Source organism: Antrostomus carolinensis, unplaced genomic scaffold (assembly GCF_000700745.2).
Source record: "Antrostomus carolinensis isolate BGI_N321 unplaced genomic scaffold, ASM70074v2 scaffold4268, whole genome shotgun sequence".
Lineage (NCBI taxonomy): Eukaryota > Metazoa > Chordata > Aves > Caprimulgiformes > Caprimulgidae > Antrostomus > Antrostomus carolinensis.
Genome location: NW_010332202.1, coordinates 1 through 18,771, shown reverse-complemented (window position 1 = coordinate 18,771; position 18,771 = coordinate 1). Strand labels below are relative to the sequence as shown.

The 18,771-nt window shown below is 44.5% G+C and overlaps 1 protein-coding gene across 1 annotated transcript in view; it reads right to left on the bottom strand.

Moving 5' to 3' along the window:
• LOC104529192 (unconventional myosin-VIIa) overlaps nucleotides 1–18,524 on the bottom strand; it is a gene marked incomplete at both ends in the record, with an annotated part of 38,528 nt that extends 20,004 nt beyond the window's left edge. The window contains 9 exons of the mRNA XM_029086328.1: nucleotides 3,507–3,644; nucleotides 9,192–9,248; nucleotides 12,604–12,710; nucleotides 13,122–13,257; nucleotides 13,749–13,959; nucleotides 14,482–14,624; nucleotides 16,516–16,635; nucleotides 17,693–17,769; nucleotides 18,371–18,524. Coding sequence (XP_028942161.1) covers nucleotides 3,507–3,644; nucleotides 9,192–9,248; nucleotides 12,604–12,710; nucleotides 13,122–13,257; nucleotides 13,749–13,959; nucleotides 14,482–14,624; nucleotides 16,516–16,635; nucleotides 17,693–17,769; nucleotides 18,371–18,524 — 1,143 coding nt within the window. The remainder of the gene's footprint in view (nucleotides 1–3,506; nucleotides 3,645–9,191; nucleotides 9,249–12,603; nucleotides 12,711–13,121; nucleotides 13,258–13,748; nucleotides 13,960–14,481; nucleotides 14,625–16,515; nucleotides 16,636–17,692; nucleotides 17,770–18,370) is intronic.
• Between the last annotated feature and the right edge of the window lie 247 nt (nucleotides 18,525–18,771).

Here is an 18,771-nt window from a genome sequence, read left to right as displayed (position 1 = left end):
AACCTGGTCTAGTGGAAGGTGTCCCTGCTGCTGGCAGGGGGGGTGGGACTGGATGATTTTTAAGGTCCCTTCCAACCCAAACCAGTCTGTGATTCTATGAACTGCTGAGTTTCTTTAATTCCTGCTTGCAAGACTGGATGTGACCTACACATTACACAAAGGACTCAGAGCAGAACTGAAGAGCATGATGCAAGAGTGAATATTACCTTGGGCAGTGATGCCACATCTGCAATGCCAGTGCTCAAACCTTACAGTCACCCCCGAATGACTATTCATGCTCATGAACTTCTGACCGCTGCTCTGAGCTTTACCAGCATGATCACAGCACTCCTCTATGGGCAGGGCATATCATTTTGCAGACAGAGGAAGCAGAGGACCATTATGGGACATGGTTTAGTGAGGGACTTGTCAGTGTTGGGTTCATGATTGGACTCATTGATCTTAAAGGTCTTTTCCAATCGAGGCAATTCTGGGCTTCTGAGGTTATCAGCAAAGGCTCAGACACTCAAAGGTCTTAGGGTGTCTACACCACTTGATCTTAGGGTAGGTGATACCCTGAAGTCACACAAAGTAAGACTGCAGCATTGGAGGTGCTGAGGCCTTGAGATAAGTCTGTTATCATGAAACTCAGGAGGACATCTGAGAAGATTAAAATGAACAGGTCAGAACTGAGACCAGATGATGGTTTTAGGAAAAGGACAAATCTCAGACCAGCATCCATGGCTGCTCCTGACAACTGACAGTTTCAAGGTCAGACAGCAGGGACAGGTAACCCAGACATTGCAGATGTTTGCTAATAAACCTGTTGCTCTCCCTTGGGCACCTCTGGGTGGATAACAGGGAGATGGGCAGATCTCCCGAAACTGAAGAAGGTTCAGGAAAATATCTGCCATCAGTTTGGTGCTTTAGTGGCTTGAGGAAGATCTTGGAGCCCCTAAGAGCAACCTCTTGCAGCCTGATGTTGTCTGCTGGGATCATCCAAAAATTGTTCAATTTGGGACATGGGAATGTACTGTATCTCAGGTATCCCTATACCTCAGATGTTCCTCCTGGGAGAGGATGATCTGCCTTATGGATGTACCTATCTCCCCTATCCCTGGGGGGAGATTTTTCACTAGCTCGTAGCAGCCACTTGACCATGAAAGGGCTCAAATGAAGTGAGACAGATCCTGATCCCAAGAGAAGACAATGGATGAGTGAGGAAAAGGTAGAAAGCAGCATCATCCAGGCTTGGTCTCAGGCTGTCCCTCTCTAAAGTGAGGAGTGGGGACAACAAAGATGCAGCGGAAAGAGGTGCATGTTCCTCTGTGTCCCCTTGCCACGAAGAAGAAAGGTATGTGAGCAGTTGTGAGCTTGTAAATAAGCCTCCAGAGTTTGTAGGGCTAGTTCATGGCACATATGGGCAACTGTGAGCTTCCTGGCATCAGGGCCTGATGAGACACCCATGTTACACAGGCTGCTGGGTGCAGTTTTGACTTTCTTTGTGTGTTTTGTTACCTAATTCATCCCATCCATTTCTCTTGCACTAACCAGAGCAGAGCAATGCTCAGAAAGAAGAGTGTGGGACAATGTCCAGACCCAGAGAACTCCAGCAGCATCCCAATGCAAACAATTATTATTTTTTTTTCTTCCCTCAAAGCACATTTTAGGAGGAAGCAAAAGTTTTAAAATAACATAAAGTAACAAACAGCCAGGACTTTCCACTGACCTTTCACTTCCCACTATCCCATTTCCTATCACTATCAGTACACTTTCCTTCAAAGTCAGGGACAGAAAATGAACTCCCAGAAAATGTTCTCTTTCGTAGTCACCCTGCACAGCTCTGTGTCCCATTGTCTGTTGTTTTGGGTTTTTTTTTTTCCCTTTGATTTATTAAACCAAGGCCAAAAATAAATTTAGCAAGAAATCACATTTCATATCTCATAGCACTACAGTCCCTGATTTAGTGTTTGCTCATCCACTCATGACTTTAACGGGGAGATTCATTTCTCTTTGTCTAATTCTTTCAAACTTATAGCTGGTTTGTTTTTTTTTTTGTCCCACTGTAAGTTTTGTAGATAAATGGGGTGGACAGAGACTTCTGGCTTAGAGTTTGCAAGAGCTGATGAAATACAGATTTGCTACGCAGGGGACAAAATACCAGACCAAATCTTAGGACATCCAGGTAAAAGCAGCTCGAAGTCAGCGCATTTGGAACAACTTGTTACTGTCAGTTCAGGATGTACACCTATTTTTCAACATCGACCACGTCCTTAAAGAAGGTCTTGGTTTGATCTCAGCTCAGATGATAATCTCGGATCAGATATATTGTTAAATATTAACCCAAGGTATTCCATTAATGTGTTATTAGGTGCCTTTTTATGCTCACCAAAACCAGGATAAGGGCACAGTAAACTGCTCTGAGAGACCCACTAAACCTTTCACTCCACATCATATTATTTCACTGAACAGCAAACATAAGTTTCAGACACTGCTTGTACATAAAAGCTCTGAAATTCAGTATTTGATGCTTTTTTGCACTCAGTTGAGCTTTGCTAACAGACACTGACTTCAGCAAAGGCTCCAGTTTTGGTTAGATTAACTGTTACCAAAGTTATTTCAACATAGTGCTGAAATTCTTATTAAATAAAGCTCTTCCTCCCCAAATATTATCACTATTAAGAGTAGTGAGCAGCTGACAGTGATTGCTAACACACCAGGGTTCAATCCTGCAAGGTGCTGACTGTGGAATTGGGGTGTTCAGCACCCACTTTATCATCTACATTTCACTGCAAAACTCAGAGTCCCCTGCACGAGCAATTTGTGTTTGGGGGATTTACAGCCATCTGCTTCCCTTTCATTTCATCCTTAAAGTTTGTGCCCAGAGTGTTTTTTGTTTTAGAAACAACTCTCTGGGAACAGAAGCAAAATAATCCCTCTCACCTTTCCTCTGTGTTATTTTGTCTCTTTTTTTCTCTGCTTTTAGAATTGCTTTCATAATTGGTGCTAAAAAAACCACCCCAAAGTAAAAGAACAAATGATTGAAAGGATCTAATGGGGGTAAAACAGAGTGAGATTCCTTGGAAGCAAAGATTTTGTAGAAAATACCTATCAGAAGGGGATGACTTTTAGGAAACACTGGACCCTGCAATAGGACCAAACCCAGAATCCAGCTCAATAAGTCTCTAGTAGGGAGAAGCCTACCCCCTACGGAAATTCAGAGGCATTTCCTATAGGAGAAAGGGTTGCAGGGTGAATTCCTCGAGGTTGTCCTTGGGAAGAAATGCAGTGGAAAGAGCTCCACTCTGCCAAAATTTTTGAGGTGCTGTTGGATCATAAAGAAAGTGCCCGATTTTACCAACCCTCTGGTGACTCTCTTGCAGAAAGGGCTGTGGGTTGGTTTTCTAAGCACCCAGGGTCAATCCTAGCTCCATCGACTCCTGAATTTTACCGTTGGCTCTAGGGCAGAATGACCCTGCAGGCGTTCTCAATACAAAAAGCAACCAGGAGAGAAAAGCAGGACTTACCATGGGCTTCTTGTACTCATTGGGCTTGATGCAACGGACAAAAAAGGGCTGGCACACGCTGAGAGTCCTCATCAACAGCTCCAGGGACCGCTTGAACTGGCTGCTGAGCGTCGGCGAGCGCTTCCTTGTCTCTGCTCCCTGCAAAACCGCAGCGGAGCGAGTTCAGGAAATGAAAGGATAACAGTGCCTTTCCCCTCCGGCCACGTCCCCAGGAACCTCCCGTGACAGCCGGGGCTGGAGGGGGGAGCAGGGCCAGAGGTGGTTGAACGTTGCAGCAAGAGAGGGGCAAGGCAGAGCTGATGAGCTTGCAATGGCCAGACTTTGGCAACCTGCTCCATACACCTCCAACCAGGCAGGAAAAGTGCCATAATTTAATTTCTCCTGCTAAAAGCTCCCTGTGTGACTGGCAATCCCAAATACCCTATTCAGAGCTATGAGGAAGATCTGCCTTGTGAGAGAACAGCCTCTTCTGGGCCATCAAAAATCTCTGTATTGCAGCTTGGGGTGATGCATTTACCCATAGATGCTCCTAGGGAATGGCTTGGGCTTCCCTGTCCCTATGCATCACAGTATCACCATGCCAAATCTCTGTTGTGGCTCCTCATGTCAGGCTGAGCTTATCCTACTCTCCTGGGGTGTAGGATCAGAGACCCATGTAGGGCGAAAAACAAGCCAGGGACATGTTCACTGTGGGATGAATTTGCATTAGGTCCAGAAACTTCTGGTAAGGTCTATATTCCTCAGCCTGTACTGCAGGGAAGATACGAGTTGTGTTTGGAAAAGAATATTAACTAGACCCAATGAGGTGCGTATTTAGAGTGAATCAGGATGATTTTGAGTATTTTGCTTGTTTTAGCTCCCTTGGTTAAATTAATAATCCAATCTCCAGTTTGGGTCTGGAGAACAAGTCTTATGAGGAGTGGTTGAGGGAACTGAGGTTGTTGAGCCTGGAGAAAAGGAGGCTGAGGGGAGATCTTATTGCTCTCTACAACCACCTGAAAGGAGGGTGTAGCGAGGTGGGGGTGGGTCTGTTCAACCAAGGAACAAATGACAGGACAAGAGGAAATGGACTGAAGTTGCACCAGGGGAGGTTTAGTTTGGATATGAGGAAAAATTTCTTCACCAAAAGGGTTGTCAAGCATTGGAACAGGCTGCCCAGGGAAGTGGTTGGGTCACCATCCCTTGAGGTATTTAAAAGATGACATGGTTTAGCGGGCATGGTGGTGTTGGGTTGATGGTTGGACTTGATGATCTTAGAGGTCTTTTCCAACCTTAATGATTCTATGATTCTAAGTGTTTCTAAAGCAGAATGGAGACGTTTCCCTTAACAGGTCCTCCATGCCCTGGGAGAAACTCATTAAACCAGCTCCAAATTAAATGAAGCCCCCAGGTCATTTTACATGTCAATCACTATTACCTGATGTCATTACACATCAGCCACAGTGTAGTGCTGTCTCGTAGGGTCTGGTGTTCAGAGAACCTTTGTGGGGCAGCAAGTACTGCTGGTGGGTTGGAGGAAAAGTTGGATACCAGGGTACAGCTCCCTCCAAATCAAAAATAGGGCAAACTATGACATGACCTGATGGCCAAGGATTTCCCAAAGAGAGGATTCCAACAGGATTTTAATGCATGTTTCCTCCAAACATCATCTTGTTAGCAGGAGGTCAAGTAATGTGTGGAGTCACAGAATCATAGAATGGTTCTATGAGACACAAAGTCCCCATTTACACTGGTCTTGCTGCTATGTTTGCAAGGTGCTGACTTTTATTTCTACTTGTGCTAAAACTTTTAAGTGGGCTTCATTGTATAGCACTGATAACCTGTCACGTAACATCCCCACGCTCTAAAACTGAGGAATTTCACAGAATCACAGAATGGTTTGGGTTGGAAGGGACTATAAATATCATCTAGTCCAACCCCACTGCCATGGGCAGGGAATTTCAGTTTGGATATGGTGATGAGACAAGCCAAATCAACACAAACACAAAGTCATCATGGAATTCCAACAAGAGAAAACCCAGCTCATGTGCACACCAGAAAAACCTGGCCTGCTTGTCCAGGAGAGCTTGGCAGGGAGGTATCAGTGATCCCTTCCAGCAAAATCCTCCTCCAAAGGACAAACTATTAACAAATCTAGAGTAATTAATGGATACAGCTGCTACCTGCAGAGCACTGTAGAGTTTGGTGGTCACATTCTGTCACAGATTTGATGAGGAATAGGCTGTTTCAGCAAGAATCCTGGTTTTGGACAGCTTTGATTAATGTATTCTTATGACTTTACTAATTAAGTGCAAGGAGTAACCTCTGTGCAATGTGAAAGGATAGCCACAGGGGTTAGAAGCAGCAACAGATGCAGGAGCAGGGCTGGAAGTTGGAAGCAACTGCATGTTAGCCAGGTTAGTCAATTTGGGCTTGGCTGGGAGAAGTCTTTTTCAGCCAAGGGGTTAGGAAGGGTGCAAGACTTTGTACAAGGGTCTACAAGGGAATGCATGAGTGGTTTGCTCCCAGACAGCAGATCCTGCCTCCCTAGGTTGCTGATGCCTTGCATTTCTTCTGTGCATGCATCTAGATCTGATAAAAGGCAGTGGTGACATCTCCATCCTTACACCCAAGAACTTTTTGCTGGGAGGGGCTGGAGGGAAGGGACAGTGGCCAGAAAGCAGTTTGTCTTACTATCCAAATTGTCAGAGAGGTTTGGGCTCCTCCTGTCAAGACTGAAATGTCCCATCCACTCACACACTTCCTGGGCCTGATGTTTGTGCACAGACCCCTTCTGATGGTGGGCACCAGCCACATGGGAACTAACCAGGCTCCCAGCTACACAACAAAACCTCAGGTGAGTGCTTCCTCTTGCAGGGACAGGGTCACACCACTGGAGTCATGGTGGTTCCTCCCACCTTTCCTCAAGAATCACACTTCTACTGTTATTCCAACAAAATGGTCCAAAAAATGAGTGGAGCAGCCTGCCAACGCAGCCTAGCAAGGAACTGAAAACAGGTTTTACTGCAGAGAAGGAGCATTTTTTAGCACAAGACAGACCCTATCTACATAGTTCTCAGGAGAAAGAGCTGAACACATTCTGCTTTTCTCCTGACCAGACATGCCTTAGCTTTCAAACTCTGAGGCTGTAGCATCTTTGGGACACAGACTATCTCTTCACTGGTGTCCATACAGAGTGTAGCACACAGGAGGATGTGACCCTGGGGAAGAATGAGCAAGATTCACAGCTGCTATAACCCAGACTGGGGCACTGAGTAATCACTCAGCCTGTGCTCAGCATCAAAGGAAAAAAAAGCAAAGGAGATAAATAAGAAAAAATAAGAGAATTACATGATTTACAGAGAGGCACCATCTCAAAAGAGGCTGCTCAAAAGTGAAGTTCAGAAAGATGTGCAGACCAGCATGACATTCAGGCATGCTTCAATGCCACCTCTTTCTGTCACCTCAAGCCAGTCTGGCTTTAGAGGTATAGAGATGTGTGTGGCTGCTTGTGGTAACACAAAGGCAAAAGTCAAAGCAGAACATCACATCAGCAGGACACAAGGGGATATTTGGCCAGCATGGGGTGTCTGAGATCCCCAGGGGCACAGCTGGAGCATTGGGACACTTCCCAGGATCTCCGTGAAGCTGTCAAGTCTCTAGGGACCTATTCAGACTCCTTCCTTTAGTGTCTTGGACTCATTTAAGTACTTATAACGTGATCAGGGCTGAGAAAGCAATAACCAGTTCAGCCTCTGGGTTCCGTGGGTTAAGGTGGACACAAAGTTATGTTAAGTAGGGTGGTCTTAATACAGACCCAGAGTTCCAGCTAAGGAACTTTTTCTTTTTTTCTTTGTAACAGTCAAACCAAGTAAACAGCAGCAAGGAAGCACAAGGAGAAATGTCATTGAGAAAGAACTGGTAGGAGTTACTACTACTGACTCTGCACCTCCTCCTCTCACTCTAAGGAGAAGGTTGCATGGTGCACCAGGATCACCATGCTGAGCACTAGGTCTGCTGGTGAGATGGCGACCTGCTTCAGTGGAAATGCAGAAAGATTAATTACTTAAGGTGAGTTAGGGAAGAAGAGAGAAGCATGAACCATCAGCAATACTCTGGGAAACGTTCAGGACAAAGGACTATCCTCCCATCTCTTTAGGATTATGAAGTCACTAAACTGGGCCATGCCAACATGGCATGCTGTTTCTTGGGGTTTTTTCTGAACTCTGAGAAAAATGATGTTTGTTGCTTATTATTTTGTTACAGCAGATCTCACTGGGGTGGCCTCAGGTGACCAGTGAAAGTTGAGACCCTCCACAGCAAGTTCTGTGGTGGCATATAGTGAAGAGACAGTCTCTCTCCTAAAGGCTGTGCAGTCTGGGAAGTGTTTAAGCTACGGAACAGTGCTCATGAGTATCACTATTTTGAACTAAACTCCCATTTTATAACAATTACTGATGTTGATACACTTAGAAAATCTTTTCTGCCTTGGCTTGGCTGTTCCACAGTTGCCTCAATGCCTAAGGAACACAATCAACTATTATTCATTGGAAAACCTACAAAACATGGGGCTATATTATGAGAACAACTCTGACGAGAACAAAACTCATAGAAATCTTCAGTGTTATTCCTCCCATTTCTCTGTATCTCCTGGGCTTAATCTCACCATACTCAGGAAGGATTATTGTTTTGATCTGTGGCATTGCTACAACTCTAAAGCAGGGCCCAGTGAGATGTTGTTATCAAAAAAATTTGAAATTTTGATAGGAAGAAGAAGGAGTCCAACTCTGGAATAAATGGCTTTGGGTCATTTTGGGTCAGATCCCCCTCATTGGAATTCCAAGTCCAAACATCCCAAGACACTGCAGAGGCAAGAAGACAAATTCAGCCCCATGCAAGGATCTGAATTTTGAAAGTCAGGTCTATCTCTAACATAATCCTCTGGCTACTGAGTCATGGAAATGTGAGCAGAGTCACAAAGCTAATGTCACAAAAACTTTAGCACACAGTATGCTAGCCTATGGCCAAATATCTAGCAAGAAAGGTTTGGGAAGCCATCAGAACCAGTCAGGAGGTGTGATGCAATGGAAAAGACCTAAAAAAGGTGCCAAAAGCCTGTTTTGATGATCATGGCAAAGCTCAATATTAACAGTACCTTTGGTGGCTTGGATTTGAGCTCTCCTCTGAACAAGACCTAACTCTGCCCCAAGTATGATGGCATTTCCAAGCGACCCAGAAATGCAATCCAGGAGTCTGTCTTCACACATGAACTGTCAACTTCCTACTCCAAAAAAACCAAAACATGGCCAGATTTGCAGTTGCTTGGAGGAATAATGTCCCACTGAAGCCAATGATGGCACCATGATAAACAACAGCCAAATCCCACAGATGATCCATCTGAAGTTAATGAAAATGATTCAAATATCAGAAAAAATCCCCAAAACTTTGGCTCAGGCTGGTTCTGATCTTATCCAAACCAAATTCCCATGATTACAAAGTTCTTCTCAGTTGAATCTCAGAAATAAATGACATAGTCATACACCTGCATCTATTCAACAAGCTGTAAAAATGTTCTCCATCACATCAGTCACTTGAAATGGATCCTCTAAAGATAGTGCAGGAAGGGAAATAAACTGACAGAGGAAAGCACAATCCTTGTCAAGGAGAGGTGAATATACAACAAAGGAACTCATGTATTCAGTTTACCTTTGGTGTGGGTGTGGGCGACTGGCCAAATGTGCTGGATGCATAGCCACAGAGAAACTACATGAAACACAGGTTAAAAACCCAAAAAAACTCAAAACAAACAAAAAAAGCAAAAAAATAAACAGAGACAGAGAAGAGCAAATAGTGAAAAGAAGGAATAACTGAAATGAGGGCCTGACATTATTAGTCTTGGAGGTCCAGCTGGTAAAATATCTCACAACCAAAATGTGTTAATTCTTTAATTTTTGTCTATCCCTTTCTTGGCTTTTCCCTTTCGTCTTCACGTTCACACTCCTGAAGCTGAGGGAACTGCCAGTGTCCAGATCTTGGCTCTTGGAAACAACTCTTCTACATCTTTTAATCTTAATCATCATCCATCCAGTTTCAGCCACCCCCACTCCCCTCACTCACACATCTCTGCTCTCCCGTGACCAATCCTCTCAATATAAAGTGGTTGGGAAGATGCCAGGGAGAAACAATTTGTTGCAAACATTCTAAAGAAATCTCTCCCTTCCCCTCTAATTTTAATCCAACTAATCAGATAGTTTCTACAGAATTGAATTTTTTTGCCAAGGAGAAAGCCACCTGTTTGTTTTTCCCTTCATCATTTTCCATCCTCTATTACTCCTTCTACTTGTTCCTCAAGCAAGCAGTGCCTGGCTGATTCCTCAGAGAACAGGTGTACAATTCCAACTGAATCCATCATTTCACTTGGCAATGCTCAAAGCAATATTCTGATGCAGCAAACACATGTAGATAGACCCCCTTTCTGATGGGCATGCATAAATCAGGCTTCAAAGCCACGTGTGCTCCAGCAACACTCAGTTCACCACACAGGTTTAGTTGTACACAAATATGAGGTCTTTCAGGAACCAAACAGTTACTACAATATTCAAATATACACTCACAACTATTTTTCAGACCTCTCTGATCTGTGGCTTTCTCAAGTTTTTGGCATATAAGAATCCAATTTGAAAGACTGAATGTAAAACCGATATGGACTTGCTTTTTACTGACTCACAAAATCCTACAAACTCATTGATAAGCTCCTGAGGACCAAAGGTTGGAAGCTGTTGAGTAAAATGCCTCATTATTTGATTTAGTCCTTAGCAGAGCAACCACTTGTCTCTTTTTAAGGGAAGATGTTAGATTTGATTGACCTGGCCTGAGTGTCTCTGGAAGGTTTCTCCACAGATTGTCTCACTGATGCTCAGGGAAGGTGTGCACACTTCCAGGAAGAGCCTTTGCCCCAGCTCTTGGCTACATGCCATTAATTCCCATGACCCAGGATCACCTGCTTCTTCTTTTAGGGAATGAGTTTTAAGAAAGGGGCTGCAAAGTTTACTGAATTTTGGTGGAAAGTATTGGTAAAATCATCTCAGCCCCACGTTGGATCCTGAGCAGTTTTGTTTGCATGGTATTTAGGGGATTTGTGCTCTCCCAGTTCATGCTAACATTGTGCATGATTAGGGGAGCTGGTACACAATGTTTGTCCCTCTTCCAGTTCCACACCAGTCAGGATACAAACTTCTCATTCAAAAAAAGAAAAGCAGAGATCATTAAAGTATCAAAGCACAGGGACCACCACTTGGAACAGATTATGATGTTTAAAAGAACTATAAAAGAAAAGGTTTATCTCAAAAGAAAGTGCTCTGGTGCTTTCAAAGGTCTGAGTTCTCAGGTCCTAGACAATGCCCAGGTGGACATCTCAATTTTGCTATTATATGCTTCCGGTATCTTTTAAAGAAGCTTGGTAAGGTGTCCCTGTGAAGATTTCTACATGACTGTAAACCTCAGAACTCTCTCTCATCAATTCCTCAGAGTGCATCTCTGCTCTGCCCAAAGAAGCAAGAAATCATTTCCAAGGTGAGCTGCAAAGCTTGCACCAAAAAAAAAAAGGTCTGAGTTCTCAGGTCCTAGACAATGCCCAGCTGGACATCTCAATTTTGCTATTATATGCTTCTGGTATCTTTTAAAGAAGCTTGGTAGGTGTCCCTGTGAAGAAGTCTACATGACTGTAAACCTCAGAGCTCTCTCTCATCAATTCCCCAGAGTGCATCTCTGCTCTGTCCAAAGAAGCAAGAAATCATTTCCAAGGTGAACTGAAAAGCTTGCACAAAAAAAAAAACAAACAATGAGGAATAAGCAATAAAAAGCAAAGTAAATGGCAGCACTGATGCTCAGGGAGTTAGTGTCTAGTTCAGGAGTATCCACATCTGAACCCACCAGGAGTATCATGCCAATTAGTAGCTTAATTAGGGCTGAGAAACATTAACTTGTTCCTAATGAAGTCAAAAGGATATTGATCATTCATTTAAGCAGGAGCAAAACTGAGTGTGTCTCTAGCCTATTTAAAGAAATTTCTTGGTAATATAATCATTTCCTTCTCTTGGCAGGCAAAGGAATTCAGCACTTAAATCTGTTTGTCACTCCTGAAAGTCCCTAAGTCCCTTGGACCATCAGTGGCATTAGCTGGCATTTGGAAATAGGACTCCAGCTTCTGAAAAGCTTGTTTGCTTTGGAAAATTGTCTCCTCACTCCATCTGCAGTCCCATGGCTTTGCCTAGGGAAAGACTGAAGGATCTGTCAATAGTGACCTGTCTGTGTAGACTTTCAAGGTTGGTATTTTAAAACAGCTTCTCCTTTAATTTTGGGAGCAGGGCCGATGATGTCTTAGTAAGGAGATGTAGATGTTCAACTTACTTGAGAAAGTAGGTGTCATGTATTTGTACTACTAATGGTGAAATAGTCACTAATCTCAGCATTTAGGATGGTATCCTACCAATAAATGCTCAAATGGGGTGGGAAAAGTTAAAGCAGTAACTGTGCCTTTCTCCAAAGCTTCAGTACACATGGTCTCATCCCACGTTGAGCACAGAGTAAGCACATACCCTTCTTAAGGACTGGGATGTGGAAAGGGGAGCTTTAGAGTTCAGCTTTCACACCTGGTGTCCTCTCTTCAGTTTTAACAGTAAAACACAACTGCTGGCTGATCCCTCCCAGTCCTGCTGTGGTGCTTAAAGGCCAGACAGATTGTCCCTTTGTCCTGCTCTGGTCTACAAGTATTTGATTTTCGATTCTCACTCAATTATACACGTCTGGACTACTCAACTGGAGACACTAGCTCTTTCTCTCTCAGATTTCTACAGTCACAAACCTTATTGCTCCCATCCCTACACAACTGGGAGAGGAGCAATCACAGCACAAAACAGTATTTGACGAACTGAATGCAGTGAACTGGGGATGTGAGTGTGAATGTCCCCATGACTGTCCATTAACGTTTTCTGATGGTTGGCTCACACTAACAGGTTTGAAACACCCCAAACAGCATCAGAGCAACACGACTCTACAAATCTTCTACCCCTTCCAGGAACAACCCCCATGAATAAAGATATTCTCTCGCCTGCATTACCATTGCCACATCTGCTTGGAAGATCTGCTTGATGAATTTGTTTTTTGAGGAGTGCACCAGCTGAATGATGTCTCCATGCAGCGTGTCCCTGTTTTTCTCCAAGAAACCTAGAGGAATAATGGGAAAACACATAGATGACACAGTGTAATGTGGCCAGGATGTGCCCTGCGAGCAGCTTCTGGGTTGCTGGACTACTGGCTGTTCTTGGGGAGGTAATGGGAGTAATGAACGGGCAGAGGAAGGAGGACCAAGAGAAGGAAGAAGAGGTGCACCTTGAGGCTTGATCAAAGATGCATGTGGTGCAAAGCACTGCAATTCTGTCATGGGCACACAAAAAAACAGCACCAAACTCTATAGCTCATGGGCACCACTGAAGGGCCAAGTCATTGCAGCTAGAGAAGGAGGACGCTGACACTACTATGGGCTACCATCCTGCTCTGCTCCAATGCAGCAGCAGCAGCTCACCTTCCCCTGAGCATCTCCTCACACCTGCAGTGCCCCAGAAGCTGCCCCCATACCTTTTGTTTCGTAGTAAACAATTCCAGCAAAGTGGTTAATGCCAAATTGGGTTTCATAGTTATTCTTCGGAGGAATATAGTTGGTGTTAAGCTTGTGCTGGGAGTTCAGCTTGTGTAACATGGTGGCATCTGTGCCCTGTGTGTGCAGGAAAAGATCTGACATTTAACCAGAGTTTATACCATTAAAATAATTTTCCAATCAATAGTGCATTTCTTTTTTGCCTTGGGTGACAATGCCTATTTATTTTGGGAAAAGATGTGTTGGAGGGGATAACTGAAGTGCAGAAATTAAGAAAATTTACTAAATATCACTGGTATGTCATCCTCTATTCAAGGTAGTGCTCCAAGGGGAGTATATTTAACATTATTTTCTTAAACTTTGTCAAAGGCTATTTTTGAGCCTCTTGCAGGCGTACTCTTCCATCAGAAATGGAACCATGCTTTAAGCATGGTTGTGGTACTCATGGAAGAAAATGTATCAGAGCAATAAAAACTATGAATAGGCAACTCACTGGTGAATGTGTGCTTGGGGCTGATCACACCTCTCATAGGATGCCAGCATGCAAGTGCAAATGGGGTAAAAACAGGAATGTCACTGGCTGAAGCAGGGCTGAGCCCAAAACACACCTTAGGGAACTTGCTCTCCTCGTCAATGAGGGAGATAATGTTCATGGGCTTGATGGCAATCATATCCAAGGCATCCTGGTTATCAGTGAACTCGATGTGCTGCCAGTTGATGTTCTCCAGGTTGTACTCCTCCTGCTCTAATTTGAAGACGTGGCGTACGAAGAACTGCTGCAGGTTTTCATTTGCAAAGTTAATGCAAAGCTGCTCAAAACTGTGAAGGGAAGGTCAAGGAAAGGCCACTTTAGATCCACCATGGTCCGTCTTTCTCCACCTCTCTCCATGCATGAAGCAGTACTCTCAGACTACATCAACCAATCAGCAAGGTTGTTGTTGACTGAGAAGTTTCTTATTGGTTCCGATGATTGGAACCAAAACAATGTTATAGCCATTATACATATGTAGCTTAAACCAACCAGTTTAGGAAATGTTTTCTGCTACAACATAAAAGTGATTGAGCTTTCAAGGCCAGATTGGATGAGGCTTTGAGCAACCTGGTCTAGTAGAAGGTGTCCCTGCTGATGGCAGGGGGGTTGGAACTGCATGAGCTTTAAGGTCCCTTCCAACCCAAACCATTCTATGATTCTATGATTAACTCTGATAATCTGTCATACAGAAAATTACTTGGCCAAGCCTAGTCCTGCTCATCTCAGGAGATGCGAAAGGACTACAAGACCTTGAGCTTGGGGTGGTGCAGGAAGGTTAAGACCTGGTTCTTATTTTGCAGACTCCATACCTGTTCACAGTGAAGTTCTCAAAACCAAATATGTCAAGGAGGCCGATGGATCTCCTGACACTTTTGAGTTCCTGGGAAGGAGGTCTGTAAATTGCAGCATTGATCTTCTCCACGATCCACACGAAAAGTCTCCCATAAATTCCCTGCAATATCCCAAAGATGCAAGTCTCTGAGATGGGTTAACAGTTCACCCTGCTAGTGTGTGGCACTACTTCACTCGTGACAACACAGGTATGATAGTTTAACTTAGCTGGCAGCCAAACAAGACACAGCCACTTGCAGCCCCCCCTTCCTACCCTCCCTACCCAGGGAATTGGGGAGACAACTGGAGGGGTAAAGGTGAGGAGACTTGTAGGTTGAGATAAGAACAATTAAATAATTAGAGTAAAAATGAAATTAAAATAATAAGAATAATAAGAGCAATAATGATAACAACTATATATAGAGAGATATAAATGAGTGATGCAGAGTACAATTGCTCACCACCCGCTGATAACGATCCTGGAGGGGTGAAAAGGAACCCTGAACCCAAAACTGCAATCCTGGAAAAGCAAGCCTGAGCAATTCCCAAGAGAACTGTGCCCCCTTTCTGGTCAGCCCTGGATAATACACTAAACATGATGTGATATGATCTGGAATATTTCATTGGCACATCCAAATGCCAGTTTGGGGTTTGCTATTCACTCCACTTCTCCGTCCCAGTCCTAATGCAGCTGTGAACCAGCCAAACACGATGGCCTTGAGCTCCAGCACCAACTAATAACATCAGTACTTTATCAACATTCCTCTCATAACAAGCTAAACTAAAACACACCTGTTCTAATTACTAAGAAGAAAATTAACTCTATCCTAGCAAAACCAAGACAACAGGCTCCCCCTAAAGCATGGCCAGCAACTCGACAGTCCCTGAGGACACGCTCACCAACATTTATGCTAGACTCTTGGCATGGTTTAAAGCTTCAAGAGCCTTTATGTAGATCAAGGAAAATGGACCTGAAACCTTAGATAAAAGACAAGTGAAAGCAAAATCCCAAATTTGGATAGTCCTAAATTTTGAATCTATAGGCTTGCTGTAAAGCCACACAGTCCTTTCCTTGGTTTCTGAACATCTCTCTCTACAGATCAGCAAAGCTCTCTAGTTACTGCTAGACAAGCCAAGGACAGCTCGTCTGAACAATGTGCTGACATAAATGATGCAGCCCTGGCTGGACAGTTTGCTGATTTAATGAACCAGCTACTGCTGCTTCAGTAATTCCAGAACTCCGTGTTTTACAGCATTACTCATTTCTTTTGTATCAGTTACAGCAGTGCTACCAGGAAGGGAGCCTGATTCAAAGGCCCATCACCATAGAGAAGTGGTTGTCTGGATTTACAGACTACTTAGGTATCAAATCAGCTAGCTTGATCTACCACTTCCCCATAGATAGAGTGGAGGGCTCAAGTTGGCCAAAGCATGCCACCAATGCTTGTATGCAACCTGACATGGGGCTGCAAACAGCACAGCAGTAATGCACACTCACCCCATCAATCTTCATCACCCCGAAGCCTCAGGTGATGCTCTAAATGCTCTGATGGCTACTGAACTGTTCTATCCCCTTTCCTGTGACATTCTGTTTTATTTACTGCTGCAGACATGCCCAAATCTTGAAATTCAGGTGTGGGTGCTACAGGTGTTGATAGAGCTGCTTTGATTTATAGCAGCTGAGGATCTAATGCTGGGGCTCAAGCTGGGATGTTTTCCTGAAGTTGAGGTGAAGTCGTTTCAGTATGCTGGCTCTTTCAACAGGTCATCTTTGACTATAGACAGTCCCAAATCCAGATTGCAAATCCCCTGAAGAGCAGGTTATCTAGACTTCTTCCATCTCAACTCTTGGTGCATCCCAATGAGAACATAATTTCAAGGCCATCTGTTGATCTGAGCTCACAAGAGCACCAGCCAAGACACTTTTCCTGTGCAGTGGATGCTCTGGTCTCAAAAGTGGCAGATTTCTTCAGCTTATGAACGTGAGCAGAAGGGAATGCTTTAAGACTTACCTTTACAAAAGCGTCCCTCACATCCAGAGCTTGTTCCATGCTGAGAGGGGTGGAGACAGTCTCACCCCTGGTGATTATAGTCCGGCTGGTAAGGCAGTTCATCACATCTTGAGGGTCAACCTGGCAAAGACACCACCAACCACAGCTGCTGACTTTATAACAAAAGGTGTCCTTACAATGGCCTGGGCTACTGGCCTGAGCATGCATGGCTGGTGCAGCTCTCCATGGCTGGAGGTAAATAACTTCTCTTAGATGTACAGGGCAAATATCTCAAATGATGTCCAAGGCATTTTGAGAGAGAGTAATTAAAATCATTATACAGTATTTTATGCTGGAAATTGTTCCTGTGACTTAGTGTGACATGTTAACGTGGGGTGGGGAGAGAAGATGAAAAAGCAAAGCCTGCAAAGCTGTATCCTACCAGCATGAATGTAGCTTTGCATCTCCTTGACCCCTTTTCATACTTCTGAGATCAAACCAAGGAAGAGTCCACCCCCTAAAGTACATTAAACCAGCCTGTAGATAGCATAGATCACACTCTGGGACCAGCAGTGCCTATGGAGATGAGATGGTGTCCATGAGAGAGCCCTGTTACCTGCTGGGGAGGCCACTGCATGGATGGTTTGGGTGAGGACCATCTCACCTCACTTCAGAGACACACAGTATAGTTGAAAACTCTGTCTCAGGCACTGTAATGAACTCTCTTTACATTAATGTGGAAAACATTCTATTTTAGGGACCGAACTATTCTGGATACCCTTTTTAGGACCATGTGCCACCAAAGTGTCTGTTTCTCTCCACTGGTGTGAAGGGAAGCTCAGATCACAGAATCATAGTGGTTGGAAAAGAACTTTAAGATCACCAAGTCCAACCATAAACCTCACACTACCAATTCCACCTCTAAACCATGCCTCTCAGCATCTCTTTTAAATACCCACCAGGGATGGTGACTCCACCACCTCCCTGGGCAGCCTGTTCCAATGCTTGACTACCCAGCTTAGATGGAGACACCCACCATGATGCTGGCAGTGCAGGGCAAAGTATGGCTTACCCAGGGCTCTCCAGCCTCCTAGAACTGGAGGTGCAAGAAGAGCCTGGCTCAGATATAGGTTTGCCACCATACTGGGAATATGGGAAGAAGCCATAAAGGGGACAACAGCACTGCAGAGCCACTGACCTCCAGCAACGATGCTGCAGTGATTAGCGATGCCGACTGAACAACCTCGCAGGCATCCAGGTTGTCATAGGTCCGAGCTGGGAGAAGCAAGGCAGAGGGAGAGTCATCAGCAAGGGATGTGGTAGATGGGGTGAGGGAAAGGGTCTTTCTCCACTGGTTCCACATGATGGCCAGACCATCAGAATGGAGAGAAAAGTTCATGCAGCTGCTGGAGTCCTGCTGCTCTGCCAGCCACCCTAAATGACTCATGGGGTAAATACATTTCTAGCAGGTAAGTGCTTCAGGCTTCTGTCTTCCAAAAAGGCTTTTTAAGTCAGCGTGTCATTTCTGACAGCAGGGTGGTTTTGTACCTTCACAAAGGCATATCCAGTCATACAGGCACCTGTCAAACACTCCATTAGCCTCTTCTTGCAAAAAGTGAGTCTACTGAATGGCCTGAGGCCATATTCAACCTCCCTAAATTCAGGAAAGGTGGATGTCACCGAGCATACTTGAGTCTAGCAGCCCTGCAGAGTCAGCAGTTGGACTTATTGCTCCTTTACTATCCTTGTGCACCACTATGAACATCTGAGTTCCTGGCGTGGTACCATGGCAGGTGATCTGGATACAGCCCTCCATCCCGTGCAAAATAAAGAGTAGAAGTGTGCTGGACAACTTCCCTGTATTTTATCCTCTTACCTTCATATTGCAGGTTCCCCATGTGCAGGATGGCAGCCAGCAGCTTGGAGATCTCCCAGTTCTCCGTGTCGGTGAACATAAGGACCTTCATTGCCGAACGGATATTGGCGTACTCCTTGCTATCATCTCTGCCGTCGCAGGTTGTGCAGTTACCCTGAGGAGGTGAAGAGGTTGCACAGGATATGGGGTAAAGCAGAGAGCATCTGGTTGTAACCCTAAGATATCCAGGACTTCCCTCTAAATCAGTAGATATTTTGTTTAAGGGTTGGATAAGCAGAAGTTGACGTTGAACCTGTGGGTCTGGCTCTGCCCTTTGGTGTATACTATGATTCAGTGGTCAGCCTTGTGACCTGCACTTACCCTGCTGTCCCCAGCTACCCTGTGTCTGGCTGCAATCAGCA